The sequence below is a fragment of the Hemiscyllium ocellatum genome, chromosome 33, assembly GCF_020745735.1.
Source record: "Hemiscyllium ocellatum isolate sHemOce1 chromosome 33, sHemOce1.pat.X.cur, whole genome shotgun sequence".
Taxonomy (NCBI): Eukaryota; Metazoa; Chordata; class Chondrichthyes; order Orectolobiformes; family Hemiscylliidae; genus Hemiscyllium; species Hemiscyllium ocellatum.
Genome location: NC_083433.1, coordinates 11,077,894 through 11,098,082, shown reverse-complemented (window position 1 = coordinate 11,098,082; position 20,189 = coordinate 11,077,894). Strand labels below are relative to the sequence as shown.

General features: G+C 45.6%; 1 protein-coding gene across 1 annotated transcript in view; it reads left to right on the top strand.

Moving 5' to 3' along the window:
- Positions 1-20,189, top strand: part of LOC132831478 (proline-rich protein 12-like) — an 84,485-nt gene that overhangs the window by 15,130 nt on the left and 49,166 nt on the right. The window contains exons 3-4 of the mRNA XM_060849641.1: positions 16,748-16,860; positions 17,486-17,647. Coding sequence (XP_060705624.1) covers positions 16,748-16,860; positions 17,486-17,647 — 275 coding nt within the window. The remainder of the gene's footprint in view (positions 1-16,747; positions 16,861-17,485; positions 17,648-20,189) is intronic.

The window sequence follows — 20,189 nt, the reverse complement described above, 5'->3', positions numbered from 1 at the left end:
CCCTGAAGTTATAGATTTTATAAGAAGTAACATTGATTTCCATCCTCTCCTCTGCTGAGCTGCTCATGTTTGCTGAGGGATTGTACAGTGTCTGGTATCTCACAGTCTTCATTCATGCCCCGCACCTACAGAGTGAGCTTCGGCAGGCTATTCAACCACAGGTGCTTTGCAGTTGTGCCCGAGCTCTGGCTGCATTCATTTGTGTCCTTGGGTAGTGAGAAAAAGTGACAGCCCTTGCTAATTTATCCCGATCGTAGCAACTACACTGCTCTTTCCCCCAATTTTTCATTCCACAGCCCTCTTCCCCCTTGACCCTGCACCTCTTCCATCTTCTAGTTCTCTTCCTCCTCTCTCCTTCCTCTTGTCCTTCCTTCCCTCTGGCTCTCACATCCTCCATTTCCCACCATTCTGCCTTCACATCACCCTCTTGCACTAGCTTACCCTTGCCCCCTCCCTTATTTCCTTGCCCCCCTCTTATTTCCTTGCCCCACATCACCCCATCTTTCCTCCCACTTTTATCATCTCCTCCAATCACTCCCTCTGTCTCCTTTCTTGCTGTTCCCCTCAGTAGAGTACCCTGTGACTGAGTGAATAGGAATGTGGAAAACAGTGAAACGTTGGTTCAGGAGCTTCCCCAGTTTGTGCTCACTACCTGCTCACTGTCTCTCTGGTACCTCTGGATGGTTTGCAGCTGTTGGACCTTAAGACTTTGGAGGAGGGGAGAACTGACTGAGCCTGCCCCTTTGAATCGTAGGAGTAGCTGGAGGCCAGTCAGCCCATTGAGCCTATCCCACCTTTCCATCAGATCATGGCCTCTCTGCATTTAAGCTTGCACCAAAATCTCCACCACATTCCGATGTGGTCAGCCCTCTGATACTGTATTTAAATGTGAATCAAGTTGATGGAACTGATCCTGGCCATTGAACTCCAGTTGTCCAGTGGTTGCTGGGTGATGGCTGTCTCAGTTGAGTGACCAACTGCTGCTCTCAGGAAGGACATGGCACTTACATGCATGAGGTCCTCACTAACCAGTGGAGCTGTTAGCTCCAGCAAGAGTGAGAAATCTGGAGAGGGATGTCAATTCGAGTAACCTTCAGAGATGGAGCAGATTGTCAGGTTGATCCTATTGGGTATGTCCCAATCTCCTATCTCACCAGTTTGGACCCTGACCTGACGATGCTTCTCCAAACATCACTTATCTTTGTGTTCCCGTGCCTGAGAAATCCTATTGGATTCAATTTTAAAAACTCAGCAAAATATCCCATTAAACTTCACTGGAGACTGGAGCCGACCCCTTCCCTAAGGGAGTTTGAGTCAATTGGGCCTGTATTTACTAGAGTTTCGAAGAATGAGATGGACAGGCTAGATGCAGGAAGGATATTTCCCCTGGCTGGGGAGTCTAGACCCAGGTGTTACAATCTCAGGATGCAGAGTAGATTTTTTAGCACTAAGATGAGGATACATTACTTCATTCAGAGGGTGATCAGCCTGTGGAATTCACAAAAGCTGTGGAGGTTGGATTACTGATTATATTTAAAAAAGAGATTTATTTTTGGTATTAAAGGGCTATGAAGAGAAAGCGGGAATAAGACATTTGAGTTAAAGGATCAGCCGTAATTGTCTAGATTGGTAGAGCAAGCTTGAAGAGCTAAATGGCCGACTGCTGCTGCTGATCCTTGTGTTCCTATTTCTGCCTTTAGCGTTCTAGAAATGTAGAAACTAGGAGTAGGCCAATCAGGCCCTCGAATCTGCTGTGCTGTTCAAAAAGATCATGGCTGATCTGGCCTCAACTCCCCTTTCTCAACAAACATTCCCACCCAAAGCCCTCGATGGTCACTTCGAGCAATCATCTATTCTCCATGAAGCTCTCCAGTTACCCAACCTACACTGCTGCCTGGAAAGAGAATTCCGCACACTGAGTAAAATAACCTCCCCTAATCTATGTCTTAAATGGGGAAACCACAAATTTTTAAACTGCCTGCCCTGCACACAGCCCCTCCATGATAAAACAATAGGACCTTGATCAACAGGGCCACTAGGCCAAGGTGTTACAGATGGAATTTAATTTAGATAGACATGTGGGTAAGACCAACCATGGCAGTGCTTATACATTTAATGGTAGGGCCCTGGGGAGTGTTGCTCAACAGAGAGACCTACAGGTGCACATACATAGTTCCTTGAAAGTTGCGTTTCAAATAGACAAGCTGGTGAAGAACATTGAGTACAGGAGTTGGAGCATTATGTTATGGCTGTACAAGACATTGGTGAGGCCATGTTTGGAGTATTGTGTACAGGTCTGGTTGCAATCAGAAGGATGTTATTCATAGTCATAGAGATATACAGCACGGAAACAGATTCTTCAGTCCGACTCATCCATGCCGACCAGATATCCCACTCAATCTAGTCCCACCTGCCAGCACCCGGCCCATATCCCTCCAAACCCTTTCTATCCATGTACCCATCCAGATGCCTTTCAAATGTTGCAATTATACCAGCCTCCACCACTTCCTTGCCAGCTCATTCCATACATGTTCCAACCTCAGCATGAAAAGGTTGCCCCTTAGGTCTCTTTTATATCTTTCCCCTCCCTACCTAAGCCTAGCCCTCTAATTCTGGACTCCCCCATTCTGGGGAAGACTGACTGTTCAACCACGCCCCTCATGATTTTATAAACCTCTATAAGGTCACCCCTCAGCCTCCGACACTCCAGGGTAAACAGGCCCAGCCTATTCAATCTCTCCCTGTAGCTCAAATCCTCCAACCCTGGCAACATCCTTGTAAATCTTTTCTGAACCCTTTCAAGTTTCACAACATTCTTCCAATACGATGTTCTCAAAGCGGCCTAATCAATGTCATGTACAGCCAAAACATGACCTCTCAACTCCTATACTTAATGCACTGACCTGCAAAAATGGTTTTCCAAGGATGTCCCAGGGTTGGAGAGTTTGAGATATTGAGATATTGGGAGAGGTTGAACAGGTTGGAACAACCTTTCTCTGGAGCCTCGGAGGCTGAGGAGTGACCCCTTTATAGAGATTTATAAAATCACGAGGGCCGTAGATAAGGTGAGTAGCTAAGGTATTTTCCATGAGGAGGGGGAGTCCAAAACCAGGGAGCACAGGCTTAAGATAAGAATTGAAAGAACTATGAAGGGCAAGGTTTTTGTACAGAGGGTGGTGCTTATATGGAATGAGCTGCCAGAGGAAGTAGTAGAGGCAAGTACAATTATAAGATTTAAAAGACATGGATAGGAAAGGCTTATAGGGATGTGGGCCAAACACAGGCAAATAGGACCAGTTCAGTTTAATAAATTTGGTCAGTATGGACGAGTTGGGACGAAGGATCTGTTTTCATGTTGTATGACTCTAGGTCCCCTTGAGATGTTTATATGTTTCAGTACACCAACCTCTCATCTCTGTAAACTCCAATAGGTGTAGACCCAAACTTCTCAAACCTTCATCATGAAACAAACTGTTCCATCTCAGGCATCAGCCCCATGAATCTACAACAGGAGGAGGCCAATCAGGCACTCAACTCACATGCCTCATCCAATCAGATCGTAACTGGTCTGTGCATTGACCCTGACTCTGTTCTATAACCTTCAATAGTCCTTGTCTAACATGCAACAGTTGCAGTTTGAAATGTTGACTTGTCTGTGCCTCACTCCCACTTCAAACTCTCCCCCTGCTTTTCTGGGATGGGGTAGGGGTGTGAAAGTGAGGGTACAGAGACAGCTCCAGAGTCTACCCTGGTTTATTGAGTGAAACTGCGTGTCGTGGCATTGCCCTTGGACCATCTGTGTTCTCCTTTTAAAGCCAAGCCTCTTTATTCCAGACCTTCCCCCTCCACCCTGAAACCTGAGGGAGTATGACCTTCTAGCAAAGATAAAGTAACCCTCAGATATAATTTCAAACTGCCAAGGAGGGACAAAAACCATTGGGATGCACCGAAAACCCCAGGATACTGCCCCATATTGTTTCACTGGAAACTGGATCACTTTGAGATTGATTGCAACGCTCCCAACCTGAAGCTCGCGTTAACCAAATACAAATGCGAGGGACTTTCTGGCATAAGAATAGAAAAAAATGCTTACAGGCTCTGGCAGTTTGTGTGGGTAGACCTGTCAGTGGCTCGAGGGAATCCTTTGCTTCTTTTCTGAATGAATGTCCCCGTACGGTTCCATTCCAGCACTGCCCACCTTTACCTGTCTAATACTGTATGAACCAGATCTGCTTTAACGCCACTCAATTTCTACAAAGGAAATGGCATTGCTTTGCTCACCAACATATGGACAAGGAACATGAGCAGACAAGCAGGAAGAACACAGCAAGCCAGGCAGCATCAGGAGGAGGAGAAGTCGACATTTCGGATGTAACCTTTCTTCAGGACTGGGGGGTGGGTGTAAGGGGAGCTGTGGATAGAGAGATTACACCTGAAACATCGACCTCTCCACCTCCTGATGCTGCCTAGCCTGCTGTGTTTTTCAATCCTCCTGCTTGTCTACTTTGAATACTAGGAGAAAGTGAGGTCTGCAGATACTGGAGATCAGAGCTGAAAATGTGTTGCTGGAAAAGCGCAGCAGGTCAGGCAGCATCCAAGGAACAGGAAATTCGATGTTTCCTGAAGAAGGGCTTATGCCTGAAACGTCAAATTTCCTGTTCCCTGGATGCTGCCTGACCTGCTGCGCTTTTCCAGCAACACATTTTCTACTTTGAATACTAGCATATGCAGTTTATGTTTGTTGCTCAGGAACGTGAGCAGGCTATTCTGCCCTTCCAGCTTGCTCCTACATTCAATAAGATTTTAACCTCATCTCTACATCCCTGCATATCCCTTGATAATCTTTCAGCCCCTTGGTCATCAAGAATCCATCCATCTCGACCTTAAAAATATTCCAACAGCCTTTTGAAGAAAAGAATTCCAAAGACACTCGACCCGCCGAGAGAAAAATGTTTCTTCATCTCTCTTTTAAATGGGAACTTATTTTTAAATGATGACCCCTCGTTCTAGATTCTTCCACGAGAAGAAACATCCTGTCAACATCCACCCGATCAGGTCCTCTCAGGATCTAATATGTTTCAATTAAGTCACCTCTGACTTTTCCAAACTCCAAAGCGTAGGATACAGGCCAAGCCTGTCTAGCTTTTCCTCATAAGGCAATCCACTCAATACAGGGATTAGTTCAGTAAACCTTCTCTGAACTGCTTCCAACGCATTAATATCTTTCTGTAAATGCAGTGTTCACTATTATAAATGTAGTCTCATCAATATCGTGTATAACTGAAGTATATCCTTGTTATTCTTGTATTCAATTTCCCTCGCAATAAAACATAACATTCTACTAGCTACCCTGATTATTTGTTGTACTTGCAAATTGACCTTTTGTGATTCATGCACCAGGACACCCAGTTACAAATGGTGTCAGTATTGGCTACATCTAGCTCTGAAAATGTGTTGCTGGAAAAGCGTAGCAGGTCAGGCAGCATCCAAAGAGCAGGAGAATCGATGTTTCGGGCACGAGCCTTCCTTCATGCTGGAACGTCGATTCTCCTGCTCTTTGGATGCTGCCTGACCTGCTGCGCTTTTCCAGCAACACATTTTCAGCTCTGATCTCCAGCATCTGCAGTCCTCACTTTCTACAGCTAGCTCTCCCTGGGATAGATGAAACATCCTCTGTTCGAGTCCTACTCCAATGCCCTCCTTCTCCTTAGTGAGCCACATGCAGAGACATTAACTTGAGTGACCAAAACACAAGGCCAAAGGCAGCACCTTTAAGGAGGAGAGCACAAGAGAGGGGTTGGTGGAGAGGTTACTGAAGGGATTCTGGAACGTGGGACCTAAAAGGCCTAGGGGAAGGAACTGGGGTCTGTGCAAAAGGTCAGAATTGGAGGAAGGCAGAGATTGGTGGGACTGGAGGAGGAAGGTTACAGAAATAAGGGAGGGGGTTCATGACCACGGAGGGATTTAAGCTGGTGGTCGAGAATTCGAAATTCATAGATGGAGCTCAAGTTGTCCCACAATACAGGAAAATGAGGGCTGCTCCAAACTTGTTGGGAGTTAGGTTGTAGCAGAGGGGTTTTGACTGACCCCAAGGTTACGGAAAGTGGGAGGGGAAAAACTAACTCAGAGGGAAGCATAATACTCAAATGTGATGACAACGAAAGGTTTTACCGTGGGGAATGGGTCAAGGAAGGGAGACATGAGGAATATTGTGGAGGTGGAAACAGATGCTATTTGTGATAGAGAGGAAATGAGGTCCAAGGCTTGGGTCCAGGTCAAAGATTTTCTTTTGATTGTTAACTGAAGCTGCATCCATTCAGGGAAGTGGGGAATATTCCATCACCTTGCTGAATTGTGCCTTGTAGATAGTGGGTAGGCTTTGGGAAGTCAGGAGGTGTGGTGCTTGTGACAGAATTCCCAGCCTCTGACGTGCTCTTGTAGCCACAATATTTATATGGCTAGTTCAGTTTCTAGTCAATGATAAATAACCCCCAAGGATGTTGATAGTGGGGACATCAGCAATGGAAATGCCACTGAATATCAAAGGGATATGGTTGGATTCTCTCTCTCATTGGGGATGGGTCATGGCTTGACACTTGCCCGGTCTGCTCGCTTTCCAGTTGGCTGTTGGAAGCTTTGAGGATGGACCGAGGCAGAATTTCAGGGACAGGGTGTGAAGATCATGTGCTGAAACCTCCAGCAGAGTTGGCAACCCTCAGGGTGGGCAGTATTTAGGATCTAGAATATCCTGTGCTCAGTTGCTTTGTGTAGTTTTTAGCTGCAGAGTGACACAGAATCGTATGTAACTGGATCAGTAAAGTAAGAGCGTAGTTGACACAATACGGCATACTCTGGTATCTTAAAACAGAAGGTTGTGAGTTTGAATCCTGTGCCAGTGTTTTGTGTACACTATCCAGGACGACACTCTGTGTGTACTGTTTTATTACATGAGGTGTCAAACCAAGGCCTGCCTACCTCAGGAGGTGAATGCTCAAGGCGCACACTTGAACAAGAGCAAGGGAGATCTCCCTCGGATCCTGGGGCCAATCATTATCCCTCAAACAACATATCTAAACCAAGGCGGATGCTCTGGCCATTCATCACATTGCTGCTTGTGGGAGCTTACTGTGTGCGAATTAGCTGTTGGGTTTGCTACATTACAATGACTACACTGGTGTACTTGGCTGGAAAGTATTTGTGGAGCTTTTAAGATCTTGAAAGGCACAATATCAGTAAAGGGAAGATTGCCATAATCCCAAAGGACCATTGGCTGCTGTCAGACAGAGAGAGATGACTAATAGTGAGTTTAACCTGATGAGGTTAGGAACAGGGTGGCGTTGAGATGGGATGGCGTTCATAGTGGTCATACCCTTTGCAGCTGACCTCACTTTGCATCGCAAACAAGCTGTCCAGACAACTGAGCTAACTGACCCCAGTGCATATGGTTGTGGTTGTTAATAGTGAAATAATGAAACTTGGAGACATTTGAGGATTTTTCTGTATTAAATATTGAGGCAGATGGAGCCATTTAACTGAGTCACTAATGAGGTAAAAACAAGGGCTGCAGATGCTGGAAACCAGGTTCTTGATTAGAGTAGTGCTGGAAAAGCACAGCAGTTCAGGCAGCATCCGAGGAGCAGGAAAATCGACGTTTCGGGCAAAAGCCCTTCATCAGAAATAGAGGCAGAGTGCCACTAATGAGCCACCTCTAGGTTTATGATTACAGTGTGACATGTTTACATAGAAAATTCCTGTTACAAGTGGTGACCTGGTGATTTATGGTGGCAGTGTGGAATTTCCAGTTCCCCTTAGAACATAGAACAGAACAACATAGGAATGGGCCTTTTGGCTTACGATGTTATGCTGAACATGACGTCAAGTTAAACTATTCCCTTCTGCCTGCCCTTGATCCACATCCCTCCATTCCTTGCATGTTCATGTGCTTATCTAAAAGTCTCTTAAACGCCCCTATTGTATCTGCCTCCACCATCACCCCTGGCAGCACATTCCAGACTACTACCACTCTCTGTGTAAAAAAACTTGCTGCTCGTACCTCCTTTGAACTTGCCCCCTCTCATCTTAAATGTATGTCCCCCCAGTTTTAGGCATTTCAACTCTGAGGAAAACGATTCTGGCCATCAACCCTACCTAAGCATCTCATAACTTTATAGACTTCTATCAAATCTCCTCTCAACCGTTGCCACTCCAGAGAAAACAACCAGTGTTTTTCTAGCCTCTCTTTATAGCTCACACCCTCTAATCCAGGGAGTATCCTGGTAAATCTCTTCTGCACCCTCTCCAGAGTCATAGAGGTATACACAGTATATATGCTGACCAGCTACTGTATATAAATCTTCTCCCATTAGCCATCACTTGGCCCTCTAAACCCTTCCTATTCATATACCCATCCAGATGCCTTTTAAATGTTGTAATTGTATCAGCCTCCATCACTTCCTTTGGCAGCTCATTCCATATACACACCACCACCTGCGTGAAAAAGTTGCCCCTTTCGGTCCCTTTTATATTTTTCCACTTTCACCTTAAACCTATTCCATCTAGTTCTGGACTTCCCCACCCCAGGGTGAAGACCTTGCCGATTTACCCGATCCGTGCCCCTCATGATTTTGTAAACTTCTGTAAGGTCACCCCTCAGCCTTCGATGCTCCAGGGAAAATAGCCCCAGCCTGTTCAGCCTCTCCCTATAGCACAAACCCTCCAATCCTGGCAACATCCTAACAAATCTTTTCTGAACCCTTTCAAGTTTCACAACATCCTTCCTATTAGCAGGGAGACCAGAACTGCAGTAATTGTCAAAGAGTGTGGTGCTGGAAAAGCACAGCTGGTCAGGCAACATCCTTGGACCTGCTATGCTTTTCCAGCACCACACTTTACCACTTGGATCTCCAGCATCTGCAGTCCTCACTTTCTCCTAGACCAGAATTGCACACAATATTTCAAAAAGTGGCAGAACCAATGTCCTGTACAGCTGCAACATGACCTCTCAACTTTGTATTCTATGCGCTGACCAATAAGGGGAAGTGTACCAAATTCTGCCTTTACTGTCCTATCTACCTGCAACTCCATTTTCAGAGAACTATGAACCTGCACTCCAAGGTCTCTTTACTCAGCAACACTCCCCAGGACCTTACCATTAAGTGTATTAGTCCTGTCCTGATTTGCCTTTCCAAAATACAGCATTTCACATTTATCTAAACTAAACTCCATCCACCGCTCCTTGGTCCATTGGTCCATCTGATCAAGACCCCATTGTAATCTGAGGTAACCTTTGTTGTACACTACAGACTTTTATACTCCAACCCCTTGCAGGAGGAAGTTACACAGGAGTGGGGAAGGAAGGGGACAGCTTTGTTGGAAAATGGTTGGGAGGTGCATCTGGTAACAGGATGCTATTTATGAATGTGAATGTGTTAGAGAATTAATGTAGTTCAGTTAACATCATTTCTAGACTTTGTCAGAGGCTAATGGGTTAATTCTTTAATATAGCTCTTGGTGCTACACTCTCAGTGAGATGTTATACAGTAATCAGGCGTGGCCTATCAGACAATGCCTCAAGCCCCTTCCAGAAACAACAGACTTAAGGTGCTGTTCATCTTGTTGCTTTGTGTGGGAAGCAGAGAATCTGCAAAAAATAACATGTAGTTAAGAATGTCTTGGTTTTACCAGAGTTTACATAGCACCAAATTAACTACTGCTTTTGAGTGTGCTAGTTCTCAGTACTATCCTCATCTGTCACCAGTTGCACAGGACTTCAGAGAGACCACAGTACTGTGTGCAGTCTTGGTGTCCTAATGAAGGAAATACTTGTGTTGTAAGTGGTCACAGCGAAGATCCACTACGTTTAGTTTCTGGGATGAGGGGATTGTCCTCCAGTGCAATGCTGGGTACATTGGACCTACACATGCTGGTGGAACGGCATGATGGTCAGCAGAAACACAGTTCCTGTGCTGTACTGTTCTGTATTCTATCTTCTCTAGAGCTGAGAAGAATGAGAGGTGACCTCGTTATAACATAGAAGAGTGTGAAGGGATTTGACGGAGTCAACATCAAGAGGTTGTTCCATGGGCCAGAGAAATGAGGAGAGGAACATATGATATAGGAACAGGATTAGGCCTCTTGGGCCTGATCTGTCATTCAATAAAATCATGGCTGATCTGATTACTCCATGCTCTCCTACCTCCAATAATCTTTCAACCCCTCGCTTATCAAGAATCTAAAAACTCAGAGATGGGGGGGTGGGGGGTCACAGCTTCAGGATGAAGATCCTGTAATTTGAGACTGAGATCAGGAAAAATTAATTTGCTCAAAGGTTTCTGAGTGTTTGGAATTCTCTGTCTTAGAGGGTTGTGTGTTCTTTGTCACCGAATATATTTAAGGTCTAGATTGACTGATTATTGATCTCTGGAGGGAAATGGGGAGCAGGTAGGAAGTTGGGTTGTGATAGAAGTTCAACCGTGACTGTCTCAAATGTTGGAAAGGGTCAAGAGGCTGAGTGGTTAACATCTTATTGCTCAGGTTTGTAAATATGCAGCATCCATAAAATGTCCTTGTGCTTCAACCTATAATGCCTAAAGGTTTATTCAACTGATAGAGGAATCACACCGTCACTTGGAGTCACCTTGAAAGCACTTGGGACAATTGCACAGAGACCAGGACCTACTTTTCTCTAACAATCGGGAGGTGTGTCAAATGGAAGCCTTGCATTTCATGCAGGTGTCAGACTGGGTTTTGAGCTCAAAGCTGATCAAGGACTTGATCCCGTGACCTCCTGAGGAGAAAGTGAGGACTGCAGATGCTGGAGATCAGAGCTGAAAACGTGTTGCTGGAAAAGCTCAGCAGGTCAGGCAGCATCCAAAGAACAGGAGAATTGCTGGAGATCAGAGCTGAAAATGTGTTGCTGGAAAAGCGCATCAGAGCTGAAAATGTGTTGCTGGAAAAGCACAATAAAGTAGCTCTGAAGAAGGGCTCATGCCCGAAACGTCGATTCTCCTGCTCTTTGGATGCTGCCTGACCTGCTGCGCTTTTCCAGCAACACATTTTCACCTGTGGCCTCCTGAACCAGAGGTGAGTCAGGAGGCAGGACTGAGGGTAGTGGGTGTCAGTGTTCTCAAAGTGAGGTAGAATTTGGGTTCTAAGTTCTGTCAATCAAGTCTTTGGTGTCTAGTGCTCTCAGAAAGTAAATGAATAGGCTGTGAATTGTGTAAAATCTATTGGCTTGATAAATAAAAGAAAGTTTGTTCCTGCCTGGAAGACATTGACCCTTTGTAGTGATGCCCTGGGAATAAAGTCCTAAAGGGGTGAGATGAGGAGATGTCCCCCGTGTCCGAGCTGATACTTAATTCTCAGCCAATGTGATTTGTGAGAAAGAAACCGGAAAGCCACGCGTGATTGCACTGCAGTCTGTGGGAGCTTGCTGTGTGCAAAATGGCCGCCGCTGCAGTGACTACATTTTAGAAGTTCTTTATTGACCCTGAAATGTGTTGAGGATGTTGTGAAAAGGTGCTACAAAAATGCAGGGCTTTCTTTGACAATACATGGGAGCATGGGCAGCAGCCTCTTCTCCCACAAATCCCAACCCCCGCACCGTTTTGCAGTCGATGTCACCAGCAGTGGGTTTTCCTTCTGCTCCCTTTGTAGCTCAGAGTACTGAGACTAGTTCCCATTTCTGCTGAGACTTGGGCCACTTGGCGTAGACTCAATCCAGCCAGCTGGCTCAGTGACGCGAGAGGGTCATTTATTCCCTGAACCATTGGCATTGGCTGTGGCAATGATTAACCCAATGTGTACAAGGATTTCTTATGACCACATTATCAAGGGGATAGCGACGGGTGGGAGAGATCCGCAGATACTAGAAGTGGTTCAAAGCCATTTGGCTGTAAATATCAAGGGCTGACTGTATGAATCACACAGTATGTCTGCACCTTTTGTAGAATTCCTATTGTATAGAAAGAAGCCAATTGGCCCATCGAGGCTGCACTGACCCTCTGAAGACCATCCCACCCTATCCCCATAACCCCTGCATTTCCCATAGCTGACCCACTTAACCTGCACATCCCGTCACTATGGGCAATTTAGCACAGCTAATTCACCTAACCCGCACATCTTTGGACTGTGGGAGGAAACCCACACAGACACAGGGGGAAGTGCAAACTCCACACAGCCAGTTAGCTGAGGCTGGAATCGAACCTGGGTCCCTGTGCGGCAGCAGTGCTAACCACTGAGCCACTACTGCCCCTCTTCTCTGGAAGGAATGGGAGGCTAGAATTCAGTATGTGGTGTGTGTGTGTGTGTGTGTCTGTTTGCTAACAACACCAGCAGTAATGTTTAACCTGTGCAAGTCGTACCTACAGTGCTACTCCAATACTGGAACTGAGTGTCATTAGCCCTGTTATTTCGGACAATCTTAACAGTGATTACTGGAGGATGTTAATGTCTTCGAAGCAGCTCGGAGAAGGTTTATTGTACCAGTACCTGGAATGAGCAGATTTTATCTTGTGAGAAAAGTTGACAAAGGTGTAGACAAACTGTGTGCTTCATACAGTCAGCCTTTGATATCTGCAGCCAAGTGGCTTTGAACCACCTCTGGTATCCTCTATGGTTTAGAAGTGTCAGAGGTGATTTAATTGAAACATATAAGATCCTGCAATATTTGACTGGAACAGCTTATGGGTTCAAGCCCCACTTCGAGGAGAAAGTGAGGACTGCAGATGCTGGAGATCAGAGCTGAAAATGTGTTGCTGGAAAAGCGCAGCAGGTCAGGCAGCATCCAAGGAACAGGAGAAGGATTCCTGAAGAAGGGCTTGTGTCCAAAACGTCGATTCTCCTGTTCCTTGGATGCTGCCTGACTTGCTGCGCTTTTCCAGCAACACATTTTCAGCTCAAGCCCCACTTCAGAGACTGGAGCAGGTAATCTAGACCGAGACCCCCCAGTGCAGTGCTGACGGAATGCCGTGCAGTCTGAGGTACTGTTGCTCGGGTGAACAAGGCTCCACCTGCCCCCTCAAGCGAACGAAAGAGGTACTGGTACCTATGATATAGGAAAGAGCAGGATGGTTTTATCATTGCTGGTTGTGGCAGCTTGCTGCGTGCCAATTGGCTGACGCGTTTCCTAAATTATGCCAGCAGCTACAGTTTGAAAGTGCGTTGCGGGTCACAAACAGCTTTAGGTGCTATATAAATGCAAGCTTGTTGGTGATGGAAGTAAGCTTGTGTAGGAGAACAAAGACTAGAGTGATTGTGGCAGATTGGGCCTTTATCGAACAGCCTAAACTGAGGGGCCACAGACTTAGTCCAGTCCATTGACCCTGTTTGAAGTGGAGTCAGACATTTTCCCAACTTACTGGCCAAGATGCTGTCTCAGCAAGGGATGGACATGTATATATTAAGCAAAGGATCAGTCTTGGCCTGTGGCTAAGGAATTGTCTAGTTGAGGCACCAGACAGAGCATGGTGTGGAGATCGGGGAGACGCCCAGAACAAGGAGTGGGCATCTCGGGCCTGCTCTACCATTTGATCAGCTGGTGGCTGATCTGATTGTGGCCACTTTTCTATCTGCCCCCCGACCCCTGATGGAACACCCACAAAAAATATAAGATAACTACTAACTCCCTCTATCTGACTTGGCTCTTGAATACAGTCAACATCCCTAACTCAATTGCTGTCTGGGAAAAAGAATTCTGCAAACTAACAACCCTCAAGAAAAACATTTTCCTTATCTCCACCTCATTGTAAACCTGAGTCCCCTTGTTCTAGGCTTGCCCACAAGGGAGAATTTCTTAATGTGACCATAGTGACACTTTAGTGTACAGTTGGTTTTTCTTTCACGTGATGGTTGCATACTTGCGCTACCCCGTGATAAAGAAAAATCGTGCTTTAAGAACAGCGCTTAAAGTGTTGGCCGTGTAATCACATTACAGCCAACACATTTTAAAAGTTCGCACTTAAGAAACAATGTCCCCAATTCGTCAATTGTGTTACTGCGAATTTGCATTACAAAACATGCGTTACAGCGGACCGACCAGTATGATCCTGGAAAATCCTGAAGGTCAGACCACCTTGACATACACATCCAGAGATCCCTGAAGGTAATAGAGCAGGTGGATAAGGTGGTTAGGAACATGGGATGCCTTCATTAAACAATATGAAGAGTACAAGAGCAGGGAAGTTATGCTGGAACTGGATAAAATGCTAGTTAGACCACAATTGCAGTAGAGTGTGCAGTTCTGGTCACCACATTATAGGAAGGCTGTGGTTGCACTAATGAGGGATTTCCCAGGATGCTGCCTGGGCCTGAGGGTCTGGGTTATGAGGATTGATTTGATTAGCTGGGGTACTTTTCCATGGAGCAGCAAAGTTTAAAAGGGAGCCTGATAGAAGTGTGTAAGATTATGAGGGGCATAGATAGGGTGGCTGCAAAGGCACATTTTTCTTAATTGAAAGGGATCAAAGGGGCAACTTTTTCACACAGAGAGTGGTGAGTGTTGGAATGAGTTGCCAGAGGAAGTGGTAGAGGCTGGTGCAATGACAGCATTTAAAAGGTATCTGGATGGGTACACGAATAGGAATGGTTCAGAGGGTTAGGGGTCAAAGGCTGGCAAATGGGACTAGATAAATTTAGGATATCTGGTCGGCATGGATGAGTTGGATTGAAGGGTCTGTTTCCGTGCTACATTTCTATGACTCTATTAGTAATGAGTCAATGACATGGGGACGTAGCTTCAAGGTAAGAGGTAGAGACTAAGAGGAGAGTTGAGGAGCTTAAATACAACGCACCAACAGGTATAAGAACAGCTTCTTCCCTGGTGTTACTCTACTGCTGGATGGACCTCTTTAACTTCATATGATATTGATCTTGCTTTGTGCACCTCCTGTTGAGCCATAACATTGTATGTCTCGCTCTGTTTAAGCACCCTATGATCTGTATGTCCTCATTTGCTATGATCTGCTTGTATTGCTCACAAAACAATACTTTCCACTGTACTTAGGTACACGTGACTACATGAGTAGAGTAAATCAAATCAAATCAAATCAAAGGAGAAATATTTTCAATCAGAGGGTGGGGGATGTCTGGAAGATATTGCCTGCAACAGTGGTCAAGTCAGAAACTCTTATGCCATTTATGCAGTACTTAGATCTTCATTTGTGTTGCCATGGCCTCCAGAGATTTGGGCCAAAAACTGGAAAACAGGATGAGTGCAGTCCAATCTTTTTTTGACCAGCATGGGCCGCAATGGACCAAACGGCCTCTTTCTATGCAGTAAATGTCTGTGACTCTCGGAAGTCTCATGGTATCTATTCTTCTAAGTCCCCTCCAAGGAGAAAGTGAGGACTGCAGATGCTGGCGATCAGAGCTGAAAAATGTGTTGCTGGAAAAGCGCAGCAGGTCAGGCAGCATCCAAGGAGCAGGAGAATCGACGTTTCGGGCATAAGCCTGAAGAAGATTCCTGAAGAAGGGCTTATGCCCGAAACGTCGATTCTCCTGCTCCTTGGATGCTGCCTGACCTGCTGCGTTTTTTTCAGCTAAGTCCCCTCCAAGTGTGAAAAAGAGAGGAGTGAGAAACAAGAGGTTGCCAGGGAAGAATGTAAGGGAGAGGGACAGGAAGGAGCCATACCTGAGAAACCCAGAGAGAGGGGGAATGTTGGAGAGAATTGAGAGTCCAAAGCATGTCAAATGAATATTACAAGTGGCAGGTTGGGTCTGTTACTGGGTCTCTATTTTGGTCTTGATTTTAAAACATCATGCACTGCACTCTCACCCGCTCAAGGCTGTCACTCCAATACAGTGTGTAAAACGTTTGTTGCTGAGGGGTCAGGTGATGGTTAAACCAGTCAGCTCCTTTTAAAGAAAAGCACTTCTTTTCAACTGAATGCAGAAGAACGAGAATGTGGCTCCTGCTCGTTTTCTGTGGGATCCTGCTGTGCCCTCCCCTGCCACAGCTGTCAGTGTGGAGCCCATTGCCCTTGTAAAACAGCACACCGTAAGGCAAAATGCAAAGCTAAAATTTCTTTTGCCCCCACATTCACAGCCACTAGATTGTGAGTTGAATCAGGTTCCCTCTGGCTCATTCTGATCTCGTTTTCCTGCTAATCCAAGCCTCAGGGTCCTCTATATTGAAGACATTTCAATCAATCTGTTCGGACATGTTATTAACACACTTCTGGAGCAGATGGGCCTTGAACTGGGCCTCCTGGCCCAGAGGTACCACTGCACCACAAGAGCCCAATTTTAGCTTGGGATTGTTCCAACTAATCAGGTCAAGCCTTTCCTGTATCTACTCACACAAAGGTCTGGTTTTAGAAGTCAATCATTTTAGGCCAAAAGTCACTGTGTTGGCTTCTACATAGATAATGTTTTTGAGAGCTTTTGAACAAGGATGGAGTCTGAATCCTGCAGTTTTGGTGATGCTGAGTGCATTAAAACTGATGGAGCAATTTTAATAGGGTGTAAATGCCAAATTGAATTATGCAATTAAACAGACTTGCATTTCTATAACGTCCTTCACAACTGTGCAAACTCCTGAAAAGCTTTGCACCTAAGCCTTGATCTTATTGGATGACATAGCAGACTCGATGGGCTGATTGGCCTGTTTCTGTTCCAAGCCTTATTGTTTTAGGGAATGGGTGACAGGTTAGGGCAGAAGGTTAACTTGACTTGAGGCTAATCCAAGGATTTTCTGATGTGCCACTCTTTTTTTATTGTTCCCTCTGAATAATTGTTTCATTTTATTTAGTCTGGTATATGGAGGGTCTCGCAGTTCACATCCCGAAACAGACATTCTACACAGACAAGCTTATGCGACACCTCATCCTCTTCAAGGCTATGCAACCAATCATCATCCTGCTGGTGAGTAGCCATTTTATTTCCTTTTCACTCATTCACGGGATTGTGGGCTTTGCTGACTGCAATGACCTGCAATCACCATCTTGAGAAGTTGGTGGTGAGCTGCCAACTCGACTCATTAAGCTGTTGGGGAGGGAATTCCAGAACTTTGACCCAGCGACACTGAAACGTATACTTCCAAGTCAGGATGGTGTGTGGTTTTGCGGGGAACTTGCAGGTGATGATGTTCTCATGTACGAGCTGCCCTAAATGGCAGTCATTGGTTTGGAAGGGACTGGTTTAAGGAGCCTTGATAAGTTACTGATTGAAACTGTGCATTGTAACACAGCTTAGAAGAGAGATCAGTTTTGGCCAACATTTATCCCTTGGTCAACATTACAAAAAGCAGAATATGTGATCATTACCGTTTTGCTGTCTGCGGGAGCTTGCTGTATTGAAATTGGTTCCTTCCTTTCTTTCTTTAAGCAGGTGTTCGCACTCTTGAAAAGGATTTTCTTGGCTGTAAAGTACTTTGGAACGTCCTGAGCATGTGAAGGAAGCTTTATAAATGCAAGTTCTTTCTTTCACTAAGCACCTTCAGACCAAATTTCTCTAACCTTGGGTTTTTGTTTGTTTTGTGTTGCTCTAGGCCTGTCGGGGCTATTTGAGACCGGGCTTCACCACGCTGGCAGCACCACCCCAGACGCCTCTGTCATGAACCTCATCTCTGCTCTGGAATCACGGGCACCACAGCCTGGACCCTCTGCTTCTTCCCTCCTCTCGCAGTTCCGAACTCCATCCTGGCAGACAGGTGGGTGAGGCAGCTCATGCATTTCCCTCTCCCTTGTCTAGGACACCGCAGTCATGGTTCCTTCGCATTCCTTGAGCTGCTGTCTCGGCGAGGGATCGGGGCCATTTTAACGTTTCGCTAAAATGTTAAGACCTGCGGTGGTGTGAGAATTCTGGGTAATCCATGATGGGAGGACGGGAGACAATTGTGGCTCTAAGAGCTGCTCCTTTTTACGAGGCTTTTAACGGTGTTGGAGCTGATTTCCTTGATTTCTTGGAGCATTAATTACTGTTTTATAAGCTGCTGCATTGTTTTGGGCATTTAAAAGGATGGGTACATGAATAGGAAGAGTTGAGTGGGATATGGGTCAAATTCTGATCAATAGGACTTAATTTAGGATATCTGGTAAGTAGCGTTGAATTGGACCAAAGGGTCTGTTTCTGTGCTGTATATGTCTGTGACTCTATAACTGTATCCAAATAGTAACGATGTCCGTTAACTTAGTTTCTTGATGCCAACAGGGCAGGTTCAACGCCTGCACCACCCGAGGTCCCAGATTCTCAGTCTTGCCTCTCCCCTGAGGCAAGGTGACCCTCAGGTTAAACCACCACCACCACCACCACCCCTGTCTCTCTAATGTGAGAGAGAGAGAGAGAGAGAGAGACACTATGGTGACTTTACTTTCTCACTGTTACTCAAATGCTAACTGGACAGATTCACATTTCAGGTTTCTGGAAAGCAGTTAATGAAATAATACTGTGTGTGTGAAGGTACAAGCTCCCAAAAATTGGAATAAACACTTTGAATCAAGGTCAGGAATCACAACTAGATCATATGAACATATAATTATTCAGGCCCTCAAACCTGTTTCACTGTTCACCAAGTCTATTGCTGACCTGAGCACTCCATATTACCACCGATCCCAATAACCTTTAACCTTTGCTTATCAAGAATCTGCACAACCTGGCCTTAAAAATACTCAAAGGCTCTGCTTTCATTGTCTTTTGAGCAGGAGAGTTCCACAGACTCCTGACCGTCTGTGAATAAAAATTTCTTCTTATTTCTGTCTTCGAGGGAATCGGGTGGGGAGGCGGGGAGGGTAGTTATGACGGGAATAATGGGGATGAGGCAGGATGGTGGAGTTGAGAAATAGCAGGCCAGCCATTGGATGGTGGAGTAGGCTTGATGGACCAAGTAGCCAATGCCTTATGGTCTCATTGGTTACTAGACCGACGGATGGAACGAGAGGGTTGTCTTGCAAGTAGAGGTTGGACAGGTCCAGCTTGTTATCTGCAGGAGTTTAGAAGAATATGAGGAACTTGATGGGGATCTGCAGGCCTTGGCAGGCTAGAGATGCATGTTCCATCATAAGATGCAGGAGCAGAATTAGGCCATTTGGCCACTCAAGGCTGCTCCCTCATTTGATCATGGCTAATAAATTTCTCAAGGGAGAAAGTGAGGTCTGCAGATGCTGGAGATCAGAGATGAAAATGTGTTGCTGGAAAAGCGCAGCAGGTCAGGCAGCATCCAAGGAACAGGAAATTCGACGTTTCGGGCATAAGCCCTTCATCAGGGCTGATGAAGCCCCTGATGAAGGGCTTTAGCCCGAAACGTCGAATTTCCTGTTCCTTGGATGCTGCCTGACCTGCTGCGCTTTTCCAGCAACACATTTTCAGTTCTGATATATTTCTCAGCCCCATTTTCCTGCCATCTCTCTAACCCTTCGCACCATTACTGATCAAGAACCTAGCTATCTCTGTCTTAAATGTACTCAATGATTTGGCCTCCATAGCCCTCTGCGGCAATGAGTTCCACAGATTCACCACCTTCTAGCTGAAGAAATTCCTCCTCATCTTATTTCCAAAAGGTCATCCCTTCATCTTTGGTTATGCTCTCGAGTCCTAGTCTCTCCTGCTGGTGGAAACATCTTCTCCATGTCTATTCTGTCCGGGCCTGTCGGTATTCTGTAAGTTACAATCAGATTCCCCCACCGCCCACATCCTTCTGATCTCCATTGTCACAGAATCCTCAATGACTCTGTCAACCCTAGGATCATTCTTGTAAACCTCCTCTGGATCCCACAATGGCCAGCACATCTTTCTTAGATATGGGGCCCAAAATTGCTCACAATATTCTAACTGTGGCTTTGACATATGCGTGATGATGTGGTTCACTATCTTCTGGGTAGTCCCACTGACCACTAAGTGAGATGGACGTAACCATTGGCTTAAATAAAGACTGAGAGCCCATAGTCCAAGAATAAAAGATGAGTTTGTTGGCTGCACTCTAGTGTGAGTTGAAGCCTTTGCAAGGGGAGGCATGAACTAAGCAATTATTTTCCCCTGCATGCTCTTGTTCATTAGAATACACTGCCTGAAAGGGTGGAAGGAAACGGAATTTGGATAACTTTGTGAAAAGGAGAAAATTTGCAGGAAGTTGGATCAAAATGGAATAGTAGATGCAGAAAGGTCTTTGCAGGGAAGACCAGGAATCAAGAGGTCATCAATATAAGAGCAGGAAAAGGGCTCCCCTCCCCAACCTTACCCTAGTTCCAACCTTCCAG